The sequence below is a fragment of the Strix uralensis genome, chromosome 16 (assembly GCF_047716275.1).
Source record: "Strix uralensis isolate ZFMK-TIS-50842 chromosome 16, bStrUra1, whole genome shotgun sequence".
NCBI lineage: Eukaryota > Metazoa > Chordata > Aves > Strigiformes > Strigidae > Strix > Strix uralensis.
Window position 1 is genome coordinate 20425251 of NC_133987.1, and position 20727 is coordinate 20445977.

Sequence of the window (20727 nt, forward strand, 5' to 3'; positions counted from 1 at the left end):
GGCCCTGCCTGCTTTGTGCGGGGCAGAATTTCCCCCGTCGCCCTCCACGGGGGGAGCAACAGCCTTGCTGTTGGCTGCGGTGACCTGCAGGCTCATGGCTCGGTCCCAAGCCACCCTGGAGCAATCGATGCCTTGTGCCAGTAGTTCAAGGCTAGCCGGGTGTCATCTGCAGCAACCACAGACCAGGGCATGAAATATACTGGCCAGGACTAAAAGAAAAAAGCTTTCCCTGATGGGGATGGGGAACCCGCAGGAGGTAAAGTCACCGTCCTCATCCCGGTCTCACCAGGGTGGGACCGTGTGTGCCTGGAGGCTCGAGGGCCGAGGCGCTGTGGCAGGTTTTTGTGCTGGTTTTGGTTATTTTCTGTTGGCGTTTTGTTGCGTGACAGCCAGCAGTAAGATCAGATGACGGGGTGAGAACATGGGTGAGGGCAGGAGCAGCTCTGCGGGCCCTGGGGCAGCATCTCTGTGGGGCAAAAACTCCTTAAGGTCAAGCCCAGCTAGGCTCGACTGCCAAAATGTCACCCTTGGTGACAGTGGGAGGGGTGGAAGATCCCACCGGGAGCGGCACCTGGACTCTACAGAGTAAAAATCAGCAAAAGAGACCAGATTTTGGGGTAAATGCAGTAATCTAAACCAGTGGTGTGTGGATGTGGCCGCATGGCAAAAAGCTGCCGGGCAGCCAACGCTCTAGTGGCACTTTCTTCCCCATAAAAAACCCCACATCAGGTCCCAACTCCCACACCAGTTTCCCTTCACAAAACAGCGCTCGGGACCCGCCGCCATCCCGGGGCGGCCTTGCTGCTACCGGGACACCCCCCCCCCCCCCAGCCCCGTTCCGCGGAGAAACGGGCACGACAGGAGCGGCGGCCGGGGCGGGTTGCTGCGGGGCTCGGCAGCGTGAGCAGCACCCACGTGTGTGCCCCCCCCGCCCTTCCGCGGGCCTGTCCCTTTAAGCGCGGTGGGCGGGGCGCTCCCATGGTGCCCCGCGGCGGGCGGCGTGGATTTTAAATCCTCTGGGCCAATCGGGAGCGGCCGCGGGCGCGTAACGTTCCGGAGGCGCGTTTGAATCGGGCAGCGCCTGCCCGCTCCTGCCTGCCCCTGCCCGCTGCTCCCGCTCCCCCTGCCCGCTGCTCCTGCCCGCTCTGCCCGCTCCTGCCGCGACCCGGCGCAGCTCCCTCTCCCACAGCACCCCCGGCCCCCCACCATGAGCGCGGCGGGCGGGAAGGCGGCGCGGCCGGCGGCCCCGGTGGAGCCGGCCCGGGCGGGCAGCGCGATGGCGGCGGCGGGCGGGAAGGAGGTACCGAAGGTGCTGGTGGATCCGCGGACCCGGCGCAGCTTCGTGCGCGGGCGGTTCCTGGGGAAAGGCGGCTTTGCGCGGTGCTACGAGCTGGCGGAGGCCGGGAGCCGCGAGGTGTTCGCGGGCAAAGTGGTGCCCAAGTCGCTGCTGGTGAAGCCGCACCAGAAGGAGAAGATGTCCATGGAGATCGCCATCCACCGCAGCCTGGCCCACCGCCACGTCGTCGGCTTCCAGGGCTTCTTCGAGGACGCTGACTTCGTCTATGTCGTGCTGGAGCTCTGCCGCCGCAGGGTGAGGGGTCGGGGGGAGCGGTGGGACCCACCATGGGGTGTGTGGGGGGGTGTCGGTGTCACGGTACTGACTGTCCCCCCCGCAGTCGCTGCTGGAGCTGCACAAGCGGCGGAAGGCGCTGAGCGAGCCCGAGGTGCGGTACTACCTGCGCCAGACCATCCTGGGCTGCCAGTACCTGCACAGCCACCGTGTCATCCACCGGGACCTCAAGCTGGGCAACCTCTTCCTCAGCGACGACATGGAGGTCAAGATCGGTAGGTGCCTGTGCTGGGATGCCCTGCCAGCCCCCTGTGGCCACCCTGCGGTGGGGACCCCAGCCCTGGGGACCAGCTGTGGGGGCGTCTCCAGTCACACCCTGTCTCTCCCAGGTGACTTTGGCCTGGCCACCAAAGTGGAGTACGATGGTGAGCGCAAGAAAACCCTGTGTGGGACCCCCAACTACATTGCCCCAGAGGTGCTGGGCAAGAAGGGACACAGCTTTGAGGTGGACATCTGGTCCATTGGCTGCATCATGTGAGTCAAAATGCCTCTTGGGGGGCCGGGTGGTCCCTGTGGCCCAGGTCTCGTTGGACCCTCTGGGTGTGCCATTGCCAGAGCACCTGCCCTGGCTGGGCCCTGCCGGCGTGCGGCCTCCCCTGCTCCCCACGTGCTGGTGTCTGCAGTTACACAGCGCGGCGGTCTCGAGGCGTTTCCCCAAAGCCCACGCTTCCGAACTGGAGCTTTCTCCAGAGTTCTGGATCCCAGCTTCCCTCTTCACCGGGGGCAGGAACCAGGCACACGGCACGTGTCCGCGCTAGCACGTGTCTGATGTGTGTTCCTGCTGCCAGGAAGGTCCCAGGGTGTGCTTAGATGGGGTCACTGCTGCACGCAAGTCTCGGAGTCTCTTTTGCAAAACCAACACCCTTTTCTCTGTAAACGTGTAGGTACACTCTGCTGGTTGGGAAACCGCCTTTTGAAACTTCTTGTCTCAAAGAAACGTACATCCGAATCAAGAAGAACGAGTACACTATTCCCAAGGTATGGCGCTTCCTGCGGGCGGGCCCCTGCACCTCGCAGCAGTTCTCAGTCAGCTTTCCCCTGCACCATCCTGCTTCTGGCATGTAACAGGCTCTCACATAATGGTGAAACAGCTCTTGTTGCAGAGTGCTAGGAAGGGGGTGTCTCGGTGAACCTGTAGGGCCAACTTCCTCCCAAGGAGCCAGCAGCTCCCCTGTAATCCAGCCAAAATCCGAGCTGGGCGCTTGGCACGTGGAGTTAAATGGACACGCTCGAGCCCCTGAGCTCTGGGCCAGGTGCCCAGCTCATCCTGCTGCTTCTGATTCAGTCTTGCTAAAGTCAGTCAACTTCAGGCTTTGCACGCTCTCAGGAGACAGCTCTTCATGCCTGCCCAGCTCTGTTTCCCCAGGTGTGCAGCACTTCTGCTCCCAGCAGGACTTCCCCCGGGTTGAATACCCAGCGCGTTTCCCGGCGGTGCGCGTTGTCCCCTGACCCTTGCCTGTGAACTGTCTCCTCTCAGCACATCAACCCCGTAGCTGCTAACCTCATCCAGAAGATGCTGAGGTCCGACCCTGCCACGCGCCCGACGATCGACGAGTTGCTGAATGACGAGTTCTTCACGTCGGGGTACATCCCCAGCCGCCTGCCCACCAGCTGCCTCACCATTGCACCCAGGTTTTCAATCGCTCCCAGCGGACTTGAGCTGAACGGGCGGAAGCCGCTGACTGCGCTCAACAAAGGTGAGAGTGAGCGTCCGGAGGCGAGGCTGGGCCGTGGCGCTGGAGGGGAGCCTGCCCCTGCCCAGCAGCATCCAGAACCATCCGTGGGGAACGTGGCGCTCCCTCACCGCTTCTCCCAATTCTTATGAAAACCCGGAGCATTTTGTGAGCGAGAGAGAGTGGTCTCCTCACTCTTGGCCCAGAACCAAAGCAGGGAGGAATGCCAGCCCTCACTGTAGCTAGAGGGTCTATAACATGTTTCCTATAGCTGGGGTAGAAGGTACATCTGGTGCCTTTAGACACCTACTCCCCAGTCACTCCCTCACGCTCCTCTTTCCTGCCCAGGACCGGACAGCCCTGCGCTAGAGAACTTGCCCGAAAAGGAGGATGTAGCGGGGCTGCGGGAGCTGGGCGATGCTGTTGACAGTCACTTAGCTGACATGCTGGAGCAGCTGACTGCAGTCAACTTGGCCAAGCCCTCCGAGAGAGTGGCAGTGAGACAAGGTGAGTCCCAGGACAGTCCCTCCAGCACTGCCCTGCCTGGGTGACGCTTCTCTGTCACTCCACTGTCATCTGAAGTGAGAGACCAGCTGAACTCCATTTCAAACTGGAAGACTGAGCAGCCTTTTGGCCTTGCTGGGGTGCGCAGGATGCTGTGAAATGTCTTCTAACCAGCTCCTTTCCTCTTTGCAGAAGAAGCTGAAGACCCAGCCTGCATTCCCATCTTCTGGGTTAGCAAATGGGTGGACTACTCAGATAAATATGGTCTAGGTAAATAACATGGGGGCAATACTTCAGCCTTTTCTAGTTTCTGAAGAGGCTGGGGGAAGCTTGGGTTTGGGCATTGCGTAGGTCTGGTTCTTTAATCGCGGTATTCCAGTGTGTGTGTGTCCAAGACCACCACCAGGAATGTTGCCAGATACCCAGTGAATCCAAAGTAGTGGTCACCAAACATCAGCCCTGGCCACTTTTGGGTGGAAAACGGTGACCTGCTGCATGAGGTGGCTGGCCTCGCTCTGCAGGGAGCACACGTACCCCTGTGGCAGTTCAAGCTGCTTCTGCAGCCAGTGATGCAATGAGGGAGGAGGAAAAGTGCCACCCAGACCTCCGCAAAGAGGAGACTCTTTAGACCTGGCAGGGACTTGGTGGGGTGACTGCCAGGGAACACCTTGATGATACAGCCTCTGCTTTTGTATTTCACACAACTGGTATTTGAAGGTCTCACGGGCTCCCTTTTGAACTAGGTTACCAGCTGTGTGACAACAGCGTTGGAGTTCTCTTCAATGACTCCACTCGTCTTATTATGTACAGCGATGGGGACAACCTGCAGTACATTGAGCAAAACAGCACCGAGTCCTTCTTCACTGTGAGATCCTACCCCTCTGCCTTGAACAAGAAGGTCAGTCCTGGGGACAGGAGCCCTCGCTGGGGGGTGGCTGCTGCTGGTGAGACTTTTGCCAGCCTCGCTGGGCTGTGGCAGGGGGGGTTCCAGGGAGAAATGTCTGTAATTTGGGGTCACTGGCCTTCTGCAGGCTTCCTCCTGGCTGGCAAAATGTAGCCCCAAGGACAGACAGACACTACCAGCTCTAACTGTTTATTTCTGGCTGCTGTCTGAGGCTCATTTATGGGCAGCTTCACAGAAATAAGTGCTCACGAGACTTACATGTACCCAGGTGTTCAGCAAAGTGAGTCTCAAGTGTGACAGACCGAGTTAACTTTGAGAATTTGCACGAGTTTCTGCCAAAAGCTCTGAAAGATGTAGGGAGGCTCTGGGACTGTGATAGCAGCCCCTGCCCTCCCCACGTAGCGAGGGTCAGTCTCAGCCTGTGTGCTCACAGCCTTTCCCACCTGCAGATAACACTATTGAAATACTTCCGCAACTACATGAGCGAGCACTTGCTGAAGGCGGGGGCGAACATCACGCCGCGGGAAGGAGACGAGCTGGCCCGTTTACCCTACCTCTGCACGTGGTTCCGCACCCGTAGCGCCATCGTCCTGCACCTCAGCAATGGCACCGTGCAGATCAACTTCTTCCAGGTGAAGTGGCCGCTCTGCCCTTCCCCGGGCTGCAGCTCCGGCTGTGCAAAGAGCCCCCCCGCTACGCGCCGTGCAGCCCGCAGGGCAGCGGGAGGGGGTAACCAGAGCCAAAACTGGGAGTGCGGGGAGGCCCCTTGCTGGTGCGGGAGCCACCCAGACCCTCCGCACCTGCATCCTTTAGCAGGAGGTGCTCTGCTGCACGCTCTTGGCGCAGTGTCCTGAGCTGGCCCCTCAGTTTGTTTCCCTTTGCGCTCTGACCACACGCAGCAGCGTGGTGCTCGCCCTGAGCAGCCGCTGTCCCCATGCGCCCGCACCGAAGTCATCGGGGTGACAGTGCGCGTGCTCTCTCTCCCCACAGGACCACACCAAAGTCATCTTGTGCCCTCTCATGGCCGCTGTCACGTACATAGATGAGAAACGGGACTTCCGCACGTACAAGCTGAGCCTCATCGAGGAGCACGGCTGCTGCAAGGAGCTGGCCAGCCGCCTGCGCTACGCTCGCACCATGGTGGAGAAGCTCCTCGGTTCAAAGTCTGGCTCGGCCCGTATGAAACCCTCTGCTTAGACCTTGTTCTCGATGGACTTGACGTTTGTGCCAAACTGTCCCAGCAGGGGGGGGGTGGTCTCGCAGCACCCCTGCCCACGCTGTAGCCTCCCGTCACACAGCTGGGCTCCCACCCCTGGCTGCGGGTCTAGTCGCCACAAGGAAGCCCCTGATGCTGCGGGAATGGCGTTGGTCACTCCAACGGGCACCCAAAGGTTTCTTGCTCCCCATTCCTAATAGAATGTCTATTTTTTAATTGCATACCTAGTTGTTGTTTTTTTTTTTCTAACTTCCCAAAGCCAAAAGCCTGACTCAAAAAAACCACCTTGTTTGAGGCTCCTGGGCCTTCTCTTGAAGAGAGCAGAACTATCATGTAAATTATTTGTATGTGTCTGTGCTGATGCTCTAGGCTCTTGTAGAAATTCAGGTAAGACCTTCAACATGTCCAGGGTGAGACTGAGCAATCAGCCTTTTAATACTGAAACTATTCTACATGAAACCTAAACTTTTGTATATTGCATAACTTGATTAAAGATTGTTTGCTGCAGCACCCAGCCTGTCCTGGTTCCCTGGGGCTTGCTGGGAGGGAAGGAGGGAGCAGCAAGAGCTGTTTTCCTCAGGAGTTGATTGTGCTTAGCAGCAGCCCCAGCCTTGCTGAGCCCTGGCCTTGCTCCTCATAGCACAGAGCCATGGGGAAACAGCAGCAGGTTGCCAGGGGAAAGGGGCAGCGGGTTAAGTTGGTTTGGGAGATGCTTGTCCTAAGCAAGAAGGGCCTGTGAGTTGTTTGTGCTGATCTCTCCAGCTGTGCTGCAGGAGGAGGCCTGGGGGGCACCCCAGATGTGCTCAGAGCCTTACCTTCCCCCGCCCCTTCGACCAGCTCTATTTACTATGTGGATGATGCTCACAAACGTGACCGTAGGATTAGCAAAAGTCATCTACTGTAGCAGACTCTAGCAGGAGCCCAGCAAGCTCCCTTGGTTTTTCTCCCACCGCTGCTCACTGTCAGCACCTACTGGTGCTCTCAGGCCATTTTTTAAGCAAGACAAGCTTTTTAGTTTTTATTTTTTTTTTTATAACAACTTGTATAAAATGCTCTAGGCCATGCAGTCTTCTGAAAACAAACCAGGTACAAACCCCTTGTTACCTGTGTAACAAAATCCCACACCCCAGCCCATGGAGGAATCAGAGTGTACAAAATCATTGCTGTTCCAGAGGGGAAGCCTGGCCCAGGGGCTCCAGCTGCTGCCTCGGCTGTCCCTAGAGCCAGCGGGGGCTGCATGTGGAGGCTGGCTCCTACAAAACGTCCCCACGCCGACCCCCTAACCCAGAACACGGGGATGCTTGCGCTGGGGCAGCAGGAGAGGCGGCAGGAGCTGCGGGCAGAGGTGTGTTCGGAGGGAAGGGATCCCTGGGAGAAGGGATGTAACTACAGGCTGCTGGTGACCAAAAGGGAGAAAACCTTTTTCTCAGCCCAGCTGAGACTAAAAACTTCATTATTGGAATTGTGCTGGAGGCCCCACACCTCCCCCCGGGGCTGGGGGCACATCAGCCCTGATGCAACCGGGTCCAAGCCCGGGGGTGGCTGCTGAAAGCTGACCTGGGGTGCCGCAGCCCTCGGCGGGGCTGGAGCCTCTCCAGTGTCAAGACTGGTGTGTCACAGCCGTGTTGGGGACACAGAGTTCCAGGCACGTGGCACGGGAGGACGCAGGGGATAAGGCTCCCTGATCCCCAGCAAACACCCCATGGGTTCCCGGCCCCAGCCTGGCTGCGTTGCTCTGCCAGCTCCCCTCGGCAAAACGCAACGTGCGTTTTCTTCTTTCTCCACCACAGAGATTTTTTTTTTTTTTGTTCTCTGACACAAATGCCTTCAGGCTGCTGAGTCTGAGCGTTGCAAAGGTGGGTGCCTAGAGGGTCCATCTTGGGCTCAAGAGCCCCCAGGCAACAGCCCAGTGCCCCCCTGCACTCGCCTCTTCTGGACCTGCTTATAACCCCCGGGTGTGCCGGGCGACCAGCTCGTCCCGGTGCCCCAGCTCACCCCGGCCAGGGGGAGAAGGACGCTGGGGACGGGGCTGCGGGTACGGGCAGGGCAGGAGGAGCGGCCGCAGGTGCTGTCCTGGCGCGTGTTCCCCCTCACTCGACATCACCTCCCGGCCCGTGGCAGTAGTAGGAGTGGAAGAGCCGCTCGCGGGCGCAGACCCTCATGGCGCCGTGCGTGTGCAGCAGCAGCCGGGGGAAGCGGGAGGTGAAGTACTGCACAAAGCCGTCGGGAACGGAGCCCAGGGCCGCCTGGACGTTGGCTGGCAGCTCGTGGTAGTGATGCTTCTGCAGGAGAGAGGCCGAGGTGAGCGGGCACGGGAGGGCGATGGGGCGCGGGGGAGCCGGGGCGGCCGTACCTTGTTCCTCATGGCCCGCAGGAGGTCACGTACTGAGCTCCCCTTGTAGGTACGGAACTTCCTCAGGTCTGGGGAGAGCAGGAGACACTGAGCGAGGGGGGATGTTGCCGGGGCGAGAGGCTGCCCCGAGCCCCTATGCCCTGCAGCGCACAGCCAGCACCAAACCCGGGCTCTGCTCTGCCCTCCCCAGGAAGGGCTGGTGCGTTCCCCCACCCTGGTTTTTGGCTCCTGGGCACGAGCAGGTGCCCCCTGCCCGGTCAAGGGCACCGCACCTGGGAGCCCCAGTCGCCGCCCCATTCTTCGTGGAAGGCAGCGGCGGCGATCCTGGCCCCCGGACTCACCTGTCTGCAGCGGGAGGGAGATGTGCATCCTCCAGTTGGTCCTCACCACCCACCGTCCCCCCGCCTCCAGGGCCGAGACAATGGGCCCCTCAGCTGGCTCCTTCTCGATGCGGTCGCTGACGTCCTGCGCGCCCAAGAGCGGGGACCACGGTGGGTACAGTGCTGGCCCTCGCCCCACGCTGCCCCCTCCAGCACCAGGGAATGGAGCCAGCGCCGAGGTGGGGGGATGAAGAGTTTGGCCTGGACCCCAAACCCACACTCCTTCCAAAAGTAGCTCAAAACAAGCACGTTGACCTAAACACGGCTGTTTCCAGCACTCGTTTCTCAGAGCTCCCCGGGGGGACAGCACATGCTCACCTGGAAGAACTGCAGCTGCTTCTCCTGGCTCCAGAAAAAGGGATGTGCCAGGACCACGGGGGCCGAGGGTCGGTGCTGGGGCTTGGGGCTGATCATTGCCACGATCAGGTCTCGTGCAACAAGCTTGTCTGGTGGAGAAACACCACAACGGAGATCTGACCCCCCCCTGAGATGGAGCAGGAGCTGCGCCCTCAGGTCAGAGCTTCCCTGCGGGGACGGGTCTGTGGGGAAGGGTCTCACCGTGAGCTTCGTCCTGCAGGCAGCTCAGCTGGTAAGAGCCCGACAAGATGTTGGCCTGTCGCCGCAAGCTGTCCCCGAACGGGTGCTGCCCTCCTGACACCACGTAGTAGAAGATGCAGCCAGCAGAGAAGATGTCCACGGCACAGGTCTGCAAAACACGGAGGGGGAGGTGGGACCCTCGCAGCGAGGAAAGCTTTTGCCTCCCCACTTTTTCAGTCTTTTATGTGATCGGTGGGTCATTTGCTGCAGAGCTGCTGGAGAACGCATCGCCGCGGGGCTCCTGCCTGCCCTGTGCTCCAGAGTCAGGGAAGGACCCAGCGCATCGGGCCCTTCTCCGGGGTTTCCAGAGGCACAGACAGAATTCAGGACTTTGCGGCCAGACGGACACGCCAGGGCTGCCGGTGTCTCACCCCGCTGGAGCCGGACCCCGGTACGGGGTTATGGGGAACACGCTGCCAGGGACCAGCACAGCGACCGGCTCCCGGCAGGACCAGGATTCCCTGGGCTCGACAGACGGGCAGAAGCGTAACCTTGGCAGCGAGCCAGGGCCCCCTGCAACCTCCCCACCCCGAATTTCCAGGGACTGCAGCCAGATGAGACCCCCTGTGCTGAACGCAGCCGGGCGCCGTCCCAGCGAAGGCTGGAGCACAGGGGAGGTGCTGGCGAGGAGCCCCGGTGCTCTGCATCTGGGCTGGCTTGGGCTCTCCGAGCTTTTATCTTAATTGTGTGTTTCAGTAGCACGCCACGAGGCCATCGTGCTACTGCTGGGCTCGAGGGGGACCCGGGGCGGGGGCGGCGTCCACAGCTCACTGACAGGGTTCTCCTTCGGGGCCTCCTGCAGCACCTCGGGCGCGATCCAGCCCTCGGTGCCGGGGATGCCGGAGTGGAGGCTGAAGCTCTGTCGTCCCCCCTGAAGCTTCTTGCAGAGGCCGAAGTCGGAGATGACAGCTCGGATCTGCCCGTGGCGATTCGGGACAGAGATGAGGATGTTACAGGGCTTCAGGTCACGGTGGGCTGGAGGAGAGAGGGCGCAACGTCACCTGCCAACACGGCGGCAGGGCTGGAGCAGGATGGGGCTCTGCCTGCTGCCCTCATGCTGCCGACCCCACAGCTTGGTGGGGGACGGGACCAGGAGGGGACATGCTGCCCTCCCGGCCGCTGCCCGCTTACCGATGCTGAGGGAGTGGAGGTGGGCCAGCCCGGACATGGTCTGGCGCAGCACAGACACCGGGGCCAGGCTGCGACGGTCGAAGTCGGGGTTTTCCACATACTGGAACCACACAGAGGTAGAGAGGGATGAACTGGGGCAAAGAAGGCAAGGCTTGCCGGCAGAGAGAATCATAGAACACCAGGGACCTCAAGGATCATCTGGCCCAACCTTTCTTGGCAAAATTCTCACTTCTCACTAGGCTGGCAGGGGTGGAAGGAGGCAAGCCCACGTGGAGGCCATTTGTGCCCACGGCTTGCTGCTGCCATGTCTGCCAGCCGGCACCTCCTCCCTCTGCCCCCACCTGTGTCCTCGGACCTGCATGGCCTCAGCAACACTCCTGCTGCAGGGAGTGGTAGAAGGATCCTTCTCCCCCCGTGCTGCATCTCCCCCCAACACATGAACAGTCACCCCGACCGCTGCCGAGGCTTGGAGCTGCCCTGTCCCTCCTGAGAGGGCAAATCAGCAGGAGAACAAGGGCAGGGGCTTGGCTGAGGCAGGAGCAGTGCTGCTGCTGCCTGCTCTGCCTCCCCAAAGCGCCTCGCAGCCCGGCCATGCCCGATCCGGCCCCTGTTCCCTCTGACTGAAGGTTCAGAGCGGGGCTGCATGCCCGGGGCCAGGCAGAACCCCAAAGAGGGCTCCCACCCCCTGCCCTCGGGCACGCACAGCCCCCTGCCCCATGGGAGCACTCAAGGGCCTCCAAACAGCGCAGGCGAAACCCGCTGCATGTCCCTGGGCACCAACCCCAAACGCAGGGACGGGGACACCCAGGATTGACCCAGAGCCCCCCCAGCAGCAGTCCCATGCAGGGGGAGGACTGTGGGCTCACCTCCTGCAGCGTGGCGGAGCAGAGCTCGATGGCGATGTAGTGGAATTGTTTGTCCTTCTCGGTGCAGAAGTAGCGGACGACGTGGGGGTGCTCGTCCGACTCCCGGAGCAGCTGGACCTCACGGTCCACGAGATGGAAACACTCGGGCAAGAGGCGCTTCACGGCCACGTTGCGGCCATCGAACTGTCCCCTGTGCGGAGAGTCGATGGTGGTGTCCACGCACGGCCCCCCCCCAGCCAGAGCAGAGCCCAGGCAGGCTCTGGCCAATGCTGGGAACGTGCCCCTTGGGGTCCTCAGGTGACGCCCAGAGACTTGTCACAGCCATGGACAGGCAGAAAACTGCAGCAAGCTGGAAACTGGGGGCTCAGGTTCCCCTTTTTGTAGGAAAACAACATCCCTCGCTTTTTGTGTTTAGTGCTGGGGAAAGGGGCTCAGCCAGAGCCGGGGGAGCCTTACGCGGGGTTAGACCTGCCATGGGCTGCCTGGAGCAGGCAGAGCCCTGCTGCCCACCAGCCTGGCGCAGGGAAGTGGGGGGGGTGCAAGGGGGAGACCGAAGGCCACGAGCCCAGCTCCCCACAGGGGTTTGATGAGGACCATGAGGAGGGGAAGGTGGCAACCTGCTCTCCAAAGCCCCTGAACCAGCAGCCTCAGTGCTGTGCTGGCAGCTCCCAGGGCGAAGGAGAGCGGAGGGAGGGCAGGTACCCCGGGGTGCCACCCACCTGAAGACAAAGGTTCCTCCAGCTCCATGGCCCAGCACGTCCTTGGGGTTAAAAGAAATTTTCCCAACCACAATCACGTCTGGCACTGCATCTGCAGAGGAAGAGGAAGACAGCCATCCTCCAGTCTGTAAGCATTAGTCCTATACAAAGGACACCCAGTTCTTTAACCATGCAGCTGTTTCTTGGGCCCCACTGCTCTTGCAATTGCTTCTGTAGCCCACGATTATCCCGCAGCAAGTCCTGCATCTCCCCCGTCTCAGCCCTCTCATCTGTGGGGTGTCTCTGCTCCTGCTTTGGGTCACCACGCCTGTGGACAGAGCCCCCCACACCTCGCCCCTTCCCACCTGCACACACCTTCAGGAGCCGCTGGCACAGCCAGATCCGGGCCGACTGTCCCGTTAGCGGGGTCCTTCGGGGGGGCCAAGGGGACGGAGCTCTGCGAGAGCCGCGACGCGCTTCCCGGGCTCAGCGCCAGCTGCCCGGGCTCGGCGGGAACACGCTGCCCCGAGACCCGGCCCGGCAGCAGCATCTCCTGCTGCTGCTGCTGCAGGAGCTGAATCTGCTTCTCCAGCTGCTGCTGCTGCACCGCCTGCTGCTTCTGCAGTTTCTGCAACACGAACCACGGCAGCGCTCGGCTCCTGTGCCCAGAGCAGCGCTGGGGCGTCGGCCGGGCTCGGCACAAGCCACGTGTGCACCACCTGGGCCCTGCCCAGCCGGCAGCGAGCCACACACCCCCTCGGCTCGTCACCACGAGCGTGTACAAGACAGTGTGGGCACTGCACAGCTCATCACAGCCACGGCACTGTGAGACCTTGAGAAAAGTCTCTTGTGAGAGCCCCCCCCCTGCAGTGCGGTGTCCAGCTCTGGGGGCACCAACATCAGAGGGACATGGACCTGCTTGAGCTGGGCCAGAGGAGGCCACGAAGATGCTCGGGGGGCTGGAGCACCCCCCTGTGAGGACAGGCTGAGAGAGTTGGGGGGTTCAGCTGGAGAAGAGAAGGCTCCGGGGAGACATTAGAGCAGCCTCCCAGGACTTAAAGGGGCTACAGGAAAGGGGGGAGGGACTCTTGATTGGGGTGGAGGGATAGAATGAGGGGTAATGGTTTTAAACTGAAAGAGGGGAGATTTAGATCAGATCTAAGGCAGAAATTCTTCCCTGTGAGGGTGGTGAGACACTGGCACAGGTTGCCCAGAGAAGCTGTGGCTGCCCCCTCCCTGGAAGGGTCCAAGGCCAGGTTGGACGGGGCTTTGAGCAACCTGGGCTAGTGGAAGGTGGCCCTGCCCAGGGCAGGGGGGTTGGAATGGGATGGGCTTTAAGGTCCCTTCCAACCCAAACCATTCTATTCCTATTCTATTCTATTCTATTCTATTCTATTCTATTCTAAAAAAGGGGCTCCCTGGCCCCCCAGAAGGGTGTTTCTGTGGCAGGCAGTGGGCTCCTCCACTGGCCACCACTCACCGTGAGCAGGAGGAGCAGGACTCCCCCACCCAGCAGAGCTGTGCCGACAGCTGCCACCACCAGGTCCCAGGCGCCGGCCTCGGGGTACACCTCCACCTGCTCCCTGGGCGCGGGGTCGGGCTGGAACGGCCCCTCACCACGGACAGCCGGCTCCTCGGGGCCGCTCGGGGCCAGAAACTGCAACACATGTCCAGGGCTGGGTGACGCCACAGGGACAGACCTCTGGGCACTCGGGTCTGGGACGCCCCTGCCACAACAGCCCCCTCCTCATGCCACGCTGGGGACCCACCACTCAGCCCCAGCCAGCCCAGTGCCTTCAGCCCGCCCCGGCGCCCCCGCCGGTGCAGAGGTGGGACCCAGCAGAGCTCCCCCACTCACATCGTCAAACACGGTCCGGGCAGGAGGAGCCCTGGGGATGATGGTTTCCGTTGTCTTCCTCAGGTTCTCCGGGAAGGCTCGCAACATGGTGGTGTGGACCACAGGAGGCAGCTCGTGGTGCCCTGCAGTGGGAGGAGAGCAGAGACGACTGTCAGCCTGTCCCTGGTCACAGCACCCGTCCCTCATCTCTGCTGCACTGACATGGGCTCGCAGACAGTGCTGGCTCCCCTGGAGAAGGGGTGTTGCGTCCGGTGGGACGCACAAAAAGCGTCACAGCTACAGAGAGGGGGACCTGGAGAAGCAGCCACCAGTGCAGAAGGGCAGAGAGCTCGGTCCCCTGCTCCTGTGCATCCCCTGCCACGACCCCGACACCACCCTGATTCCCAGTGATGCCAACGCAGCCATCGCACCTGCGACAGCGATCACGGAGCGGGCTAATTAACCCACGTCTGTGTGCAGGGCTCCGTGCGCAACGGAGCACCCACCAGCTCCACGTGAACCCCGCTTCAAAGGGTCCCCCTCATCCCCTGGGTAGGGGTGGCCAGCAGCCCCTCCTGGGGAGGGGACAAAGATGGGCTGAAATGAGCCCAAACCAGAGTCACCGCAGTCCCCGAGGGTGAGTCAGCCTTGGCCCCATTCACTCCGTTGAGCAAAGCGGGTGGGGCTGCCCCCCCAAAACACACCAGCAGCTTGGGCTGCCCCTCCCCGGGGCACCCCTGGGAGCTGGGACGCAGGGGAAGCCCGTGCCCGTCTTGGGTCCACACCTATCAGGAGCCACTGGTTGTGCAGCGAGGCGATGCTGCCCTGCGGGTACTTGACGTCGGTGCTGGGCGTGATCTCGCACTCCCCCGACTCCCTCATGGTCACGTCGTCCGTGGTGGGGCCGTCGATCCTGGCCAGCGTGATGCCCTGCGGCTGGGGGACCGACAGCTCATGGGGCGCCGTGCAGCCGGGGCGCACGCCCGGGGGGGGCCGGCGGGGACACTCACCACCAGAGCCACGCTGCCGTGGACCAGCGAGGTCAAGGCGTAGAAGCTGGCCGCGTACTTGCCCACGTAGAGCGCCGGCCTGCGAGGCAGGGACAAGCATCAGCCTGCCACCCCCCCATGGACGAGCACAGGCACCACAATGCCACCGGCTGCCACGGCACCGGCTCCACCTACAGCAGCTGAGTCTTGGTGGCGGCGAAGTCCTTCATGGACTGGTAGCTCCACTTGAGGAGGTGGATGTCCTGCGACTGGAAGGTCAGGTAGCGCAGTGTCTCCATGGCCAGGTTGAGGTGGGGGACACGGCGGAGGCTGTCCTGGTGCCACATGTAGATGCCGACCACGGGCGAGCCGTAGTTCTGCGCCCACAGCACCTCCCCGCTCTCCTTGTCCAGTGTCACCACCAGCCCGTCCCCGCTCGAGGCGAAGTGTGCCATTTCTATGCAGAGCAGACGGAGAGGGCGATGCCACGGTGCCAGCTGAGGGGCTTCATCCCCCTCCGTCCCCCCGCGGGCTGCTGCCTGCTGCTCAGCTCCCACGAGAGTTGTGGCCGGCGCCAGACCCACTGGCCACGGCAGCGTCACCGCGGGGTCCCTGCAGAGCAGGGCATGGGGGGTTGGCTCCCGTGGGTCCTGTGGCCCCTGTGGCTCCCATGGTAGCCACTCACTGTAGGGGTAGGACTCCTCGCAGAGTGGCGCCGAGTAGTCGGAGAAGGTGGCGTTCCAGCGCAGCTCCCGCGACTTGGTGTCGTACATGGTGATGACGTACTCTGGGGACAAGGGCAGGGCTGGGGGTCACCGCCCCTCCCTGGGACCAGGGGGACACCGGGGAGCGGCGCTGGCTTACGGGTGCGGCCGATGTAGAGCAGGGGGCTCGACGGGCACAGACCCTCCCAGGCCTCGGTTGAGAGCGTGGTCTGCTTCTCTCCCGACTTGGGGTCCACAATGAACCAGGTGTCCTGCTTCTTCCCTGAGAATGGAAACACCTTTTCTGTGAGTCTCCGCTGTCTGTCCCCGAGCTGCTCGCCACGCTTCCTCCTGTCTCCCCTCCAGGCCACGTTCCGGGGAGGTCCCCGTGCAGCCTCCCCCCCTGCGTACCGGTGTAGAGCACACCGTCCGAGCTGCGGCACGGCGACGACTGCACCAGCTCCGGGATGGTGAACGGGAGCTTCTGCAACACAGACGGCAGCGTGGACATGGGGCCAGAGAAACGCCTCCCCCAGCAGCAGCCTGCCCGCCTTCAGGAGTGGGGCGGGAAGGAGAGGCCCCCCCCGGGACGGCCCTCTCCCCCTCGCCTGCCTCCACTGCTCAGCCCCGACGCAGCACGGAGTGGTGGGGAAGGGTCCCAGCTGTATCCACCCCACACCCACACGGTTGATGTTTTCCAGGTGCCAAGGACAAGCTGGAGGAACCGAGGGCCCCGGGCTGGCCCCGTGCGGCTGGTGAACCCCGGGGTGCGGGCGGGGGGCACGCACGCAGCCTCGCAGCCCACTGACCATCAGGCCTTCTTTGTTTTTTCCTCCCAGGATGTAGAGGCTGCCGTCATTGGGGTCTGGAAGGAATGCTGGTCTGGAAGGAGGAGAGGAGGATGAAGCGTGAGCTGCCCCCCGCCCCAGGCACACGCCAAAGGCTGCGCTAAAGAAACCCTGCGGCGCTTCACAGAATCATTCAGGTGGAAAAGACCCTTGGGATCATCGAGTCCAACACTACAAAGTTCTCTCCTACCCCACATCCCCCAACATCTCATCCAAATGACCCTTAAATACACCCAGGGATGTGGACTCCACCCCCTCCCTGGGCAGCCTATTCCACGCTCTGACCACTCTTTCTGTGAAACATTTTTTCCTCATGTCCGGTCTGAACCTCCCCTGTTGCTCCAGGGTGACTCGCTGCGGGGCTGGACCTCTCCTGGCACCCTCCAGCGCTGGATTTGGTGGGGGATGAACTCCCACTCTGCCCAGCGCGGCAACTCCAGCCACGCCGGCTTGGTGCCCTGCCCACCCCTGGGGAGCTCTCTGCTGTCCTGCCTTCCCCCTGCACTTTCAGCTGTATTTTCCTCCACTTCTCTCCTACGCTTGTGTGCGTGGGGGTGCTGAGAGCTTCTCATCTGCCTGCAGAAGGGCCACGCTTTGGTGGCAGGGAGCAGCTGTCCCCCATCATTGTGCACCAAGGGCTGGCACAAAGGGGAGGTCTGAGGCAACGCTACGGCGCAGGCTGGGAGGTTCATTTCCCTGAGGTTCCCCTTTCCTGCTGTGAATCTGTGGGTTCACCAGGGCAGCCGTGCTCCTCGGAAAGGCTCCCACACAGCTGCAGGCTGCCTGCCCTGCACCGGCCCCTCTGCCCGCGGCGGAGACACTCACTCTGCCACGTAAACCGGCACCTGCAGAATGGGATCTGAAAAAGAGCGAAGCGCAGACGTCAGCAGCCGCTCCCCGTGAGCGGGGACAACGTGGCAGTGTTTACCCAGCACAGCCGTGCCCGGGTCCGCAGCCTATTTGCATTTCAGACCCAGAATAGGCACTGCCGGAGTGGGTGTCTGGCCTCCCCGCGATGCTCCCCTCTGTGCACAGGGCTGGGGCTGCAGCTGGGGGAACCGCCAGCCCAGAGCACGGCCAGGATGGGCGGTGCACCCCCAAAGCCCGGCTAGCGACAAGCCCAGGCAGCCAGGCTGCGGGTGAGCACCCCCCGGTCGCTACTCACCATCCTTCAGGGTCCACTTGATGTCCCCTGAGCTCTTACTCACTGCGTGAAGGTTCCCGTCCAGAGTGGATATGAAGAGCAGTGTTTCTGGGAGGGTGACAGCCCCGCCTTTGAGGCACTGCGGACAGACACACCGTCCTTAGAGAGCAGGGCCAGGCCTGGGGACGAGCCCCCGCGGAGCCCAGCAGCCCCCACACCCAGCACGACTGCGGGGGAGAGCCCCAAGGTCCCTTCTCGGCCCCACTGAGGCAAGACCAGGGGTGAAAATAATTTATTTCCTCACACCAGCGTATTAAATCTGCTTGTTCCCCCAGATCAAGGGACACCCGCAGAATCGCATCCGCTAATGGCTGTTTGGAGGTGGCTTTAGATGTATTTTATGAGTAAATCCACAGCATCAAGCCCTGGCACTAAGGCTGCTGCGCGGGCAGCAAGCAGCACCACCGGCAGCCTGCGGCACCGTGGTCCCCGGCTCCTGCAGCACCAGCCCCGTCCCTCCGGTGCGGTCCCGGGATGGTGCAGCCTGGCCCCCCCCGGCCCCGGATCCAGCTTTCCCGCGGCAGCGGGGAGCTGCAGCGCGGCTGTTCCCAGCCTCAACTCCCCGGTGCCTTTCTAAAGGTGACACAAACAGCCCAGCTACCGGCTCCTTCCAGAAACAAACGAGTCGGGAGACTATTCATGCCAGAAATGCAATTAATGCTCTCCCAGGCCTTCAAAGCGACAGATTCCAGCTGCCCTGACGTCGAGGGAGCAGCCGCAAGTTCACGCTGGGAAGAGGAGCTGCTGCTTCCGCGTGCGGCGGCCGCACAGCGAGCGCCAGCTCAGCCGCCGCAGGCTGGCACCGCCACGGCCTCTCCCCATCAGCAAACAGCCCGCGGAGCCCGCGGCTTCGGGCAGAGCCCGGGTCGGCACGGCCAGCCCTGATGCCGGGGAGCAGAGCAGCGCCCGGGCTCACTGCTGGGCAGAAGCCAACGGAGCAAGCTGCTGTCCTGTCACTCGTGTGGGGCGGCCCAAGGACACCCCTTGGGTCCGGCACCCCCTCGCTGCCCCGCGCCCGCTCCGTGCCAGCTCCTGGGCCTGAGGCGGGCAGAGCGCCCGGGCTGGGGACCCGGCCAGGAGGAAGAGCGGGGACCGGCCAACAGCCTGTGCCGAGACGGGGCCCCGTGCGGGCACGTGCCTGCCCGCGGAGCAGAACCTGCCGGCGGTAACGCCGCCCACGGCACGGCGGGGCCGGGAGCCGCGTTCTCCCTCAAGTCACCGAGACTCCTCCAGCTGCAACTACAGGCAGCAGCCCCGCTGGGCACCGGGCCGCCTGTCCTCCGGCTGTACCCCCTGCCGGGAGCACACACCAGCCCAACACACCTCACGACAACCCCTCTGCTTCAAGCCCAACTCTGTCACCTGCCCTTCTTCTTGCTTAATTGCTAAGTGAGGTCAGAGCGAGTTTCCCAGCTCCGGCTCTGTCTAGAGGACATGGTGGGCAGAGGAGGCGACTGCTCCCCGCCGCCGCTTCGCCAGCACGTGCGGCCACGCAGGCGGGTTCACTGCTGGCGGCCAGGGACCAGCTGCCAGCACCAGCCAGGGCAGCAGGCACGGAGCCCTTGTGGTGTGGCCACCTGCACGAGGGAAGCAGAACCGAGACGGCCGAGCCCTCGCAGCTGCCAGAGCCGCGGCAGGCTCAGCTCTGCACTCGCCAGCTCTGCTTCTCCCTCCCCCCCCGACGCTCTTCTCCCCTTTCTTCTGCAGCTATCGGTGACAGGGCCAGGCTGCCCAGCTCGCTCTCCACACACCCCCACGGGCACAACTGGGAAGCCCAGAAGCTCGGTGGCTGTTCCCACGGGATGTCCCGCGGGATGTCGGTGCTTTCCCAAGGCTCCCGCCACGCCGGAGGTCGCAGCGATGCTGCTGGGGCCAGAGCCCGGCCGCGGGCACGGGGGGACACGGCCGGACACAGACAGAAACGCGGCTCTGCCAACACCCCCGGCCCACTGCTTGAAAACCCCCCGGGTGTGGAAACTGCCACCCGCTCCCGACGGCATCATCCTGCCTGGCAGCAGCTCTGCGGGCAGGAGCGGGCAGGAAGGGGCCGAGGGCTCTGGGGAAGGGGGCTCCGCTCTCGGCCGGGCCCAAGGGTGCAGACGCTTTTCTGAGCAGAGAAGAACCTCGGCCCTGGGCGCTGCGTGTGGCCGCTCACCCGGGGCGAGCAGCGTGGGCCCCTGTCACCCCCCGGGTCCTCGTTACACCCCAGGTCTCCATCACACCCCGTGTCTCTGTCCCACCCCGGGTCCCCGTCCCAGCCCTGCCGACCCCACCACGGGACCCCGCCCGGGGCCGGGCCCTGCGCACCCCCCAGTCCCGAGGCAGGGGCCGACGCCCCGCACCCCCCCACGGCCGCACGCCCGGGCAGGGGATGCTCCCCCCTTCCCGCGGGCCGGGGCGCTCACAGCCACGCGGGGAGCGCGGTGCCCGCCCTGTCACACGCAGGGGACACGCAGTGGCGGGTGCGGGGCCCCCCCCGCCCCCGGCGCGGCCGTACCTGTGCGGGCGGCGGCAGCAGCAGCAGCAGCGGCGGCAGCAGGAGCCGGAGCAGCCCCCGGAGCAGCCCCGGGCGCAGCGGCGCGGCGGGGCCGCCCATGGCCCGGACATGCCGGGGCCGGGCCGGGCCGCGCTTATCGCCGCGCCGTGAGTCAGCGGGGCCGGGGCGGATCCGGGATGCGGCTTCCTGCCCCCCCCGGCCCCTCCCGGCCGAGCTCCGCGGGGATTCGCGGCCGGACCCCCCCGATCCCCCCGCCCCGATGCCTCTGCGTGAGCACAAGGGTCCCCAATGTCGTCTTTAACGTGTGTGTCCCCCCCCGGGGCCCCCGGTGGTGCGGGGGGGGGCTCTTCCCGGGCACCTCACAACCCCCAACCCCCTGAAAATAACCTTCAGCTTCACGTAAAGAGCGAGCAGGGCCCTGGCGGTACAGCAGAGCTCTGCCCCAAACCCGGAGCGGAGTGGAAAGGGAGTTTCAGTGGGATTCAACCCCCCCACACACGCCCCCCGTGATCGATGACAGTGAAAGGAACAAGAACTTGCCCCTTTACACACGTGTCAGAGATTTTGAACTTTATTTCAGTGATAAAACACCATGGAACTAACTCAGACTTTTTTTTTTTTTTTTTTTTTTTTGTGAAATGGGTGGGGGGAGTGTTCTAAGCCAGCAGCGAAGAGGAGCAGCTGGGGTTCAGCGTT

At 63.1% G+C, this 20727-nt stretch overlaps 2 protein-coding genes across 3 annotated transcripts; one reads left to right on the forward strand and one right to left on the reverse strand.

Annotated features, from left to right (window-relative positions):
• Nucleotides 1-1126: 1126 nt before the first annotated feature.
• Nucleotides 1127-6350, forward strand: PLK1 (polo like kinase 1). The gene is made up of 10 exons (XM_074886623.1): nucleotides 1127-1591; nucleotides 1677-1845; nucleotides 1960-2104; nucleotides 2515-2608; nucleotides 3108-3327; nucleotides 3652-3810; nucleotides 4000-4077; nucleotides 4551-4705; nucleotides 5161-5343; nucleotides 5702-6350. The coding sequence occupies exons 1-10, from the start codon at nucleotides 1208-1210 to the stop codon at nucleotides 5906-5908; spliced, it is 1794 nt and encodes a 597-aa protein (XP_074742724.1). The 5' UTR covers nucleotides 1127-1207; the 3' UTR covers nucleotides 5909-6350.
• Nucleotides 6351-6932: 582 nt separating this feature from the next.
• On the reverse strand, nucleotides 6933-20158 carry ERN2 (endoplasmic reticulum to nucleus signaling 2). 2 transcript variants are annotated; one of them, XM_074886251.1, is made up of 22 exons: nucleotides 20032-20158; nucleotides 17496-17613; nucleotides 17156-17189; nucleotides 16292-16364; nucleotides 15894-15966; nucleotides 15643-15765; nucleotides 15464-15565; nucleotides 14974-15235; nucleotides 14800-14878; nucleotides 14575-14725; nucleotides 13811-13932; nucleotides 13433-13609; nucleotides 12328-12580; nucleotides 11974-12064; nucleotides 11255-11444; nucleotides 10389-10488; nucleotides 10063-10232; nucleotides 9219-9366; nucleotides 8979-9106; nucleotides 8622-8745; nucleotides 8281-8348; nucleotides 6933-8209 (listed from the first exon to the last, which is right to left on the reverse strand). In XM_074886251.1, exons 1-22 carry the CDS (start codon nucleotides 20128-20130, stop codon nucleotides 8018-8020), a joined length of 2877 nt encoding a protein of 958 aa, XP_074742352.1. In that variant the 5' UTR covers nucleotides 20131-20158; the 3' UTR covers nucleotides 6933-8017. The 2 variants fall into 2 exon arrangements, with proteins under 2 accessions (XP_074742352.1, XP_074742351.1); XM_074886250.1 differs by having other exon boundaries at nucleotides 10033-10232.
• Nucleotides 20159-20727: the final 569 nt, after the last annotated feature.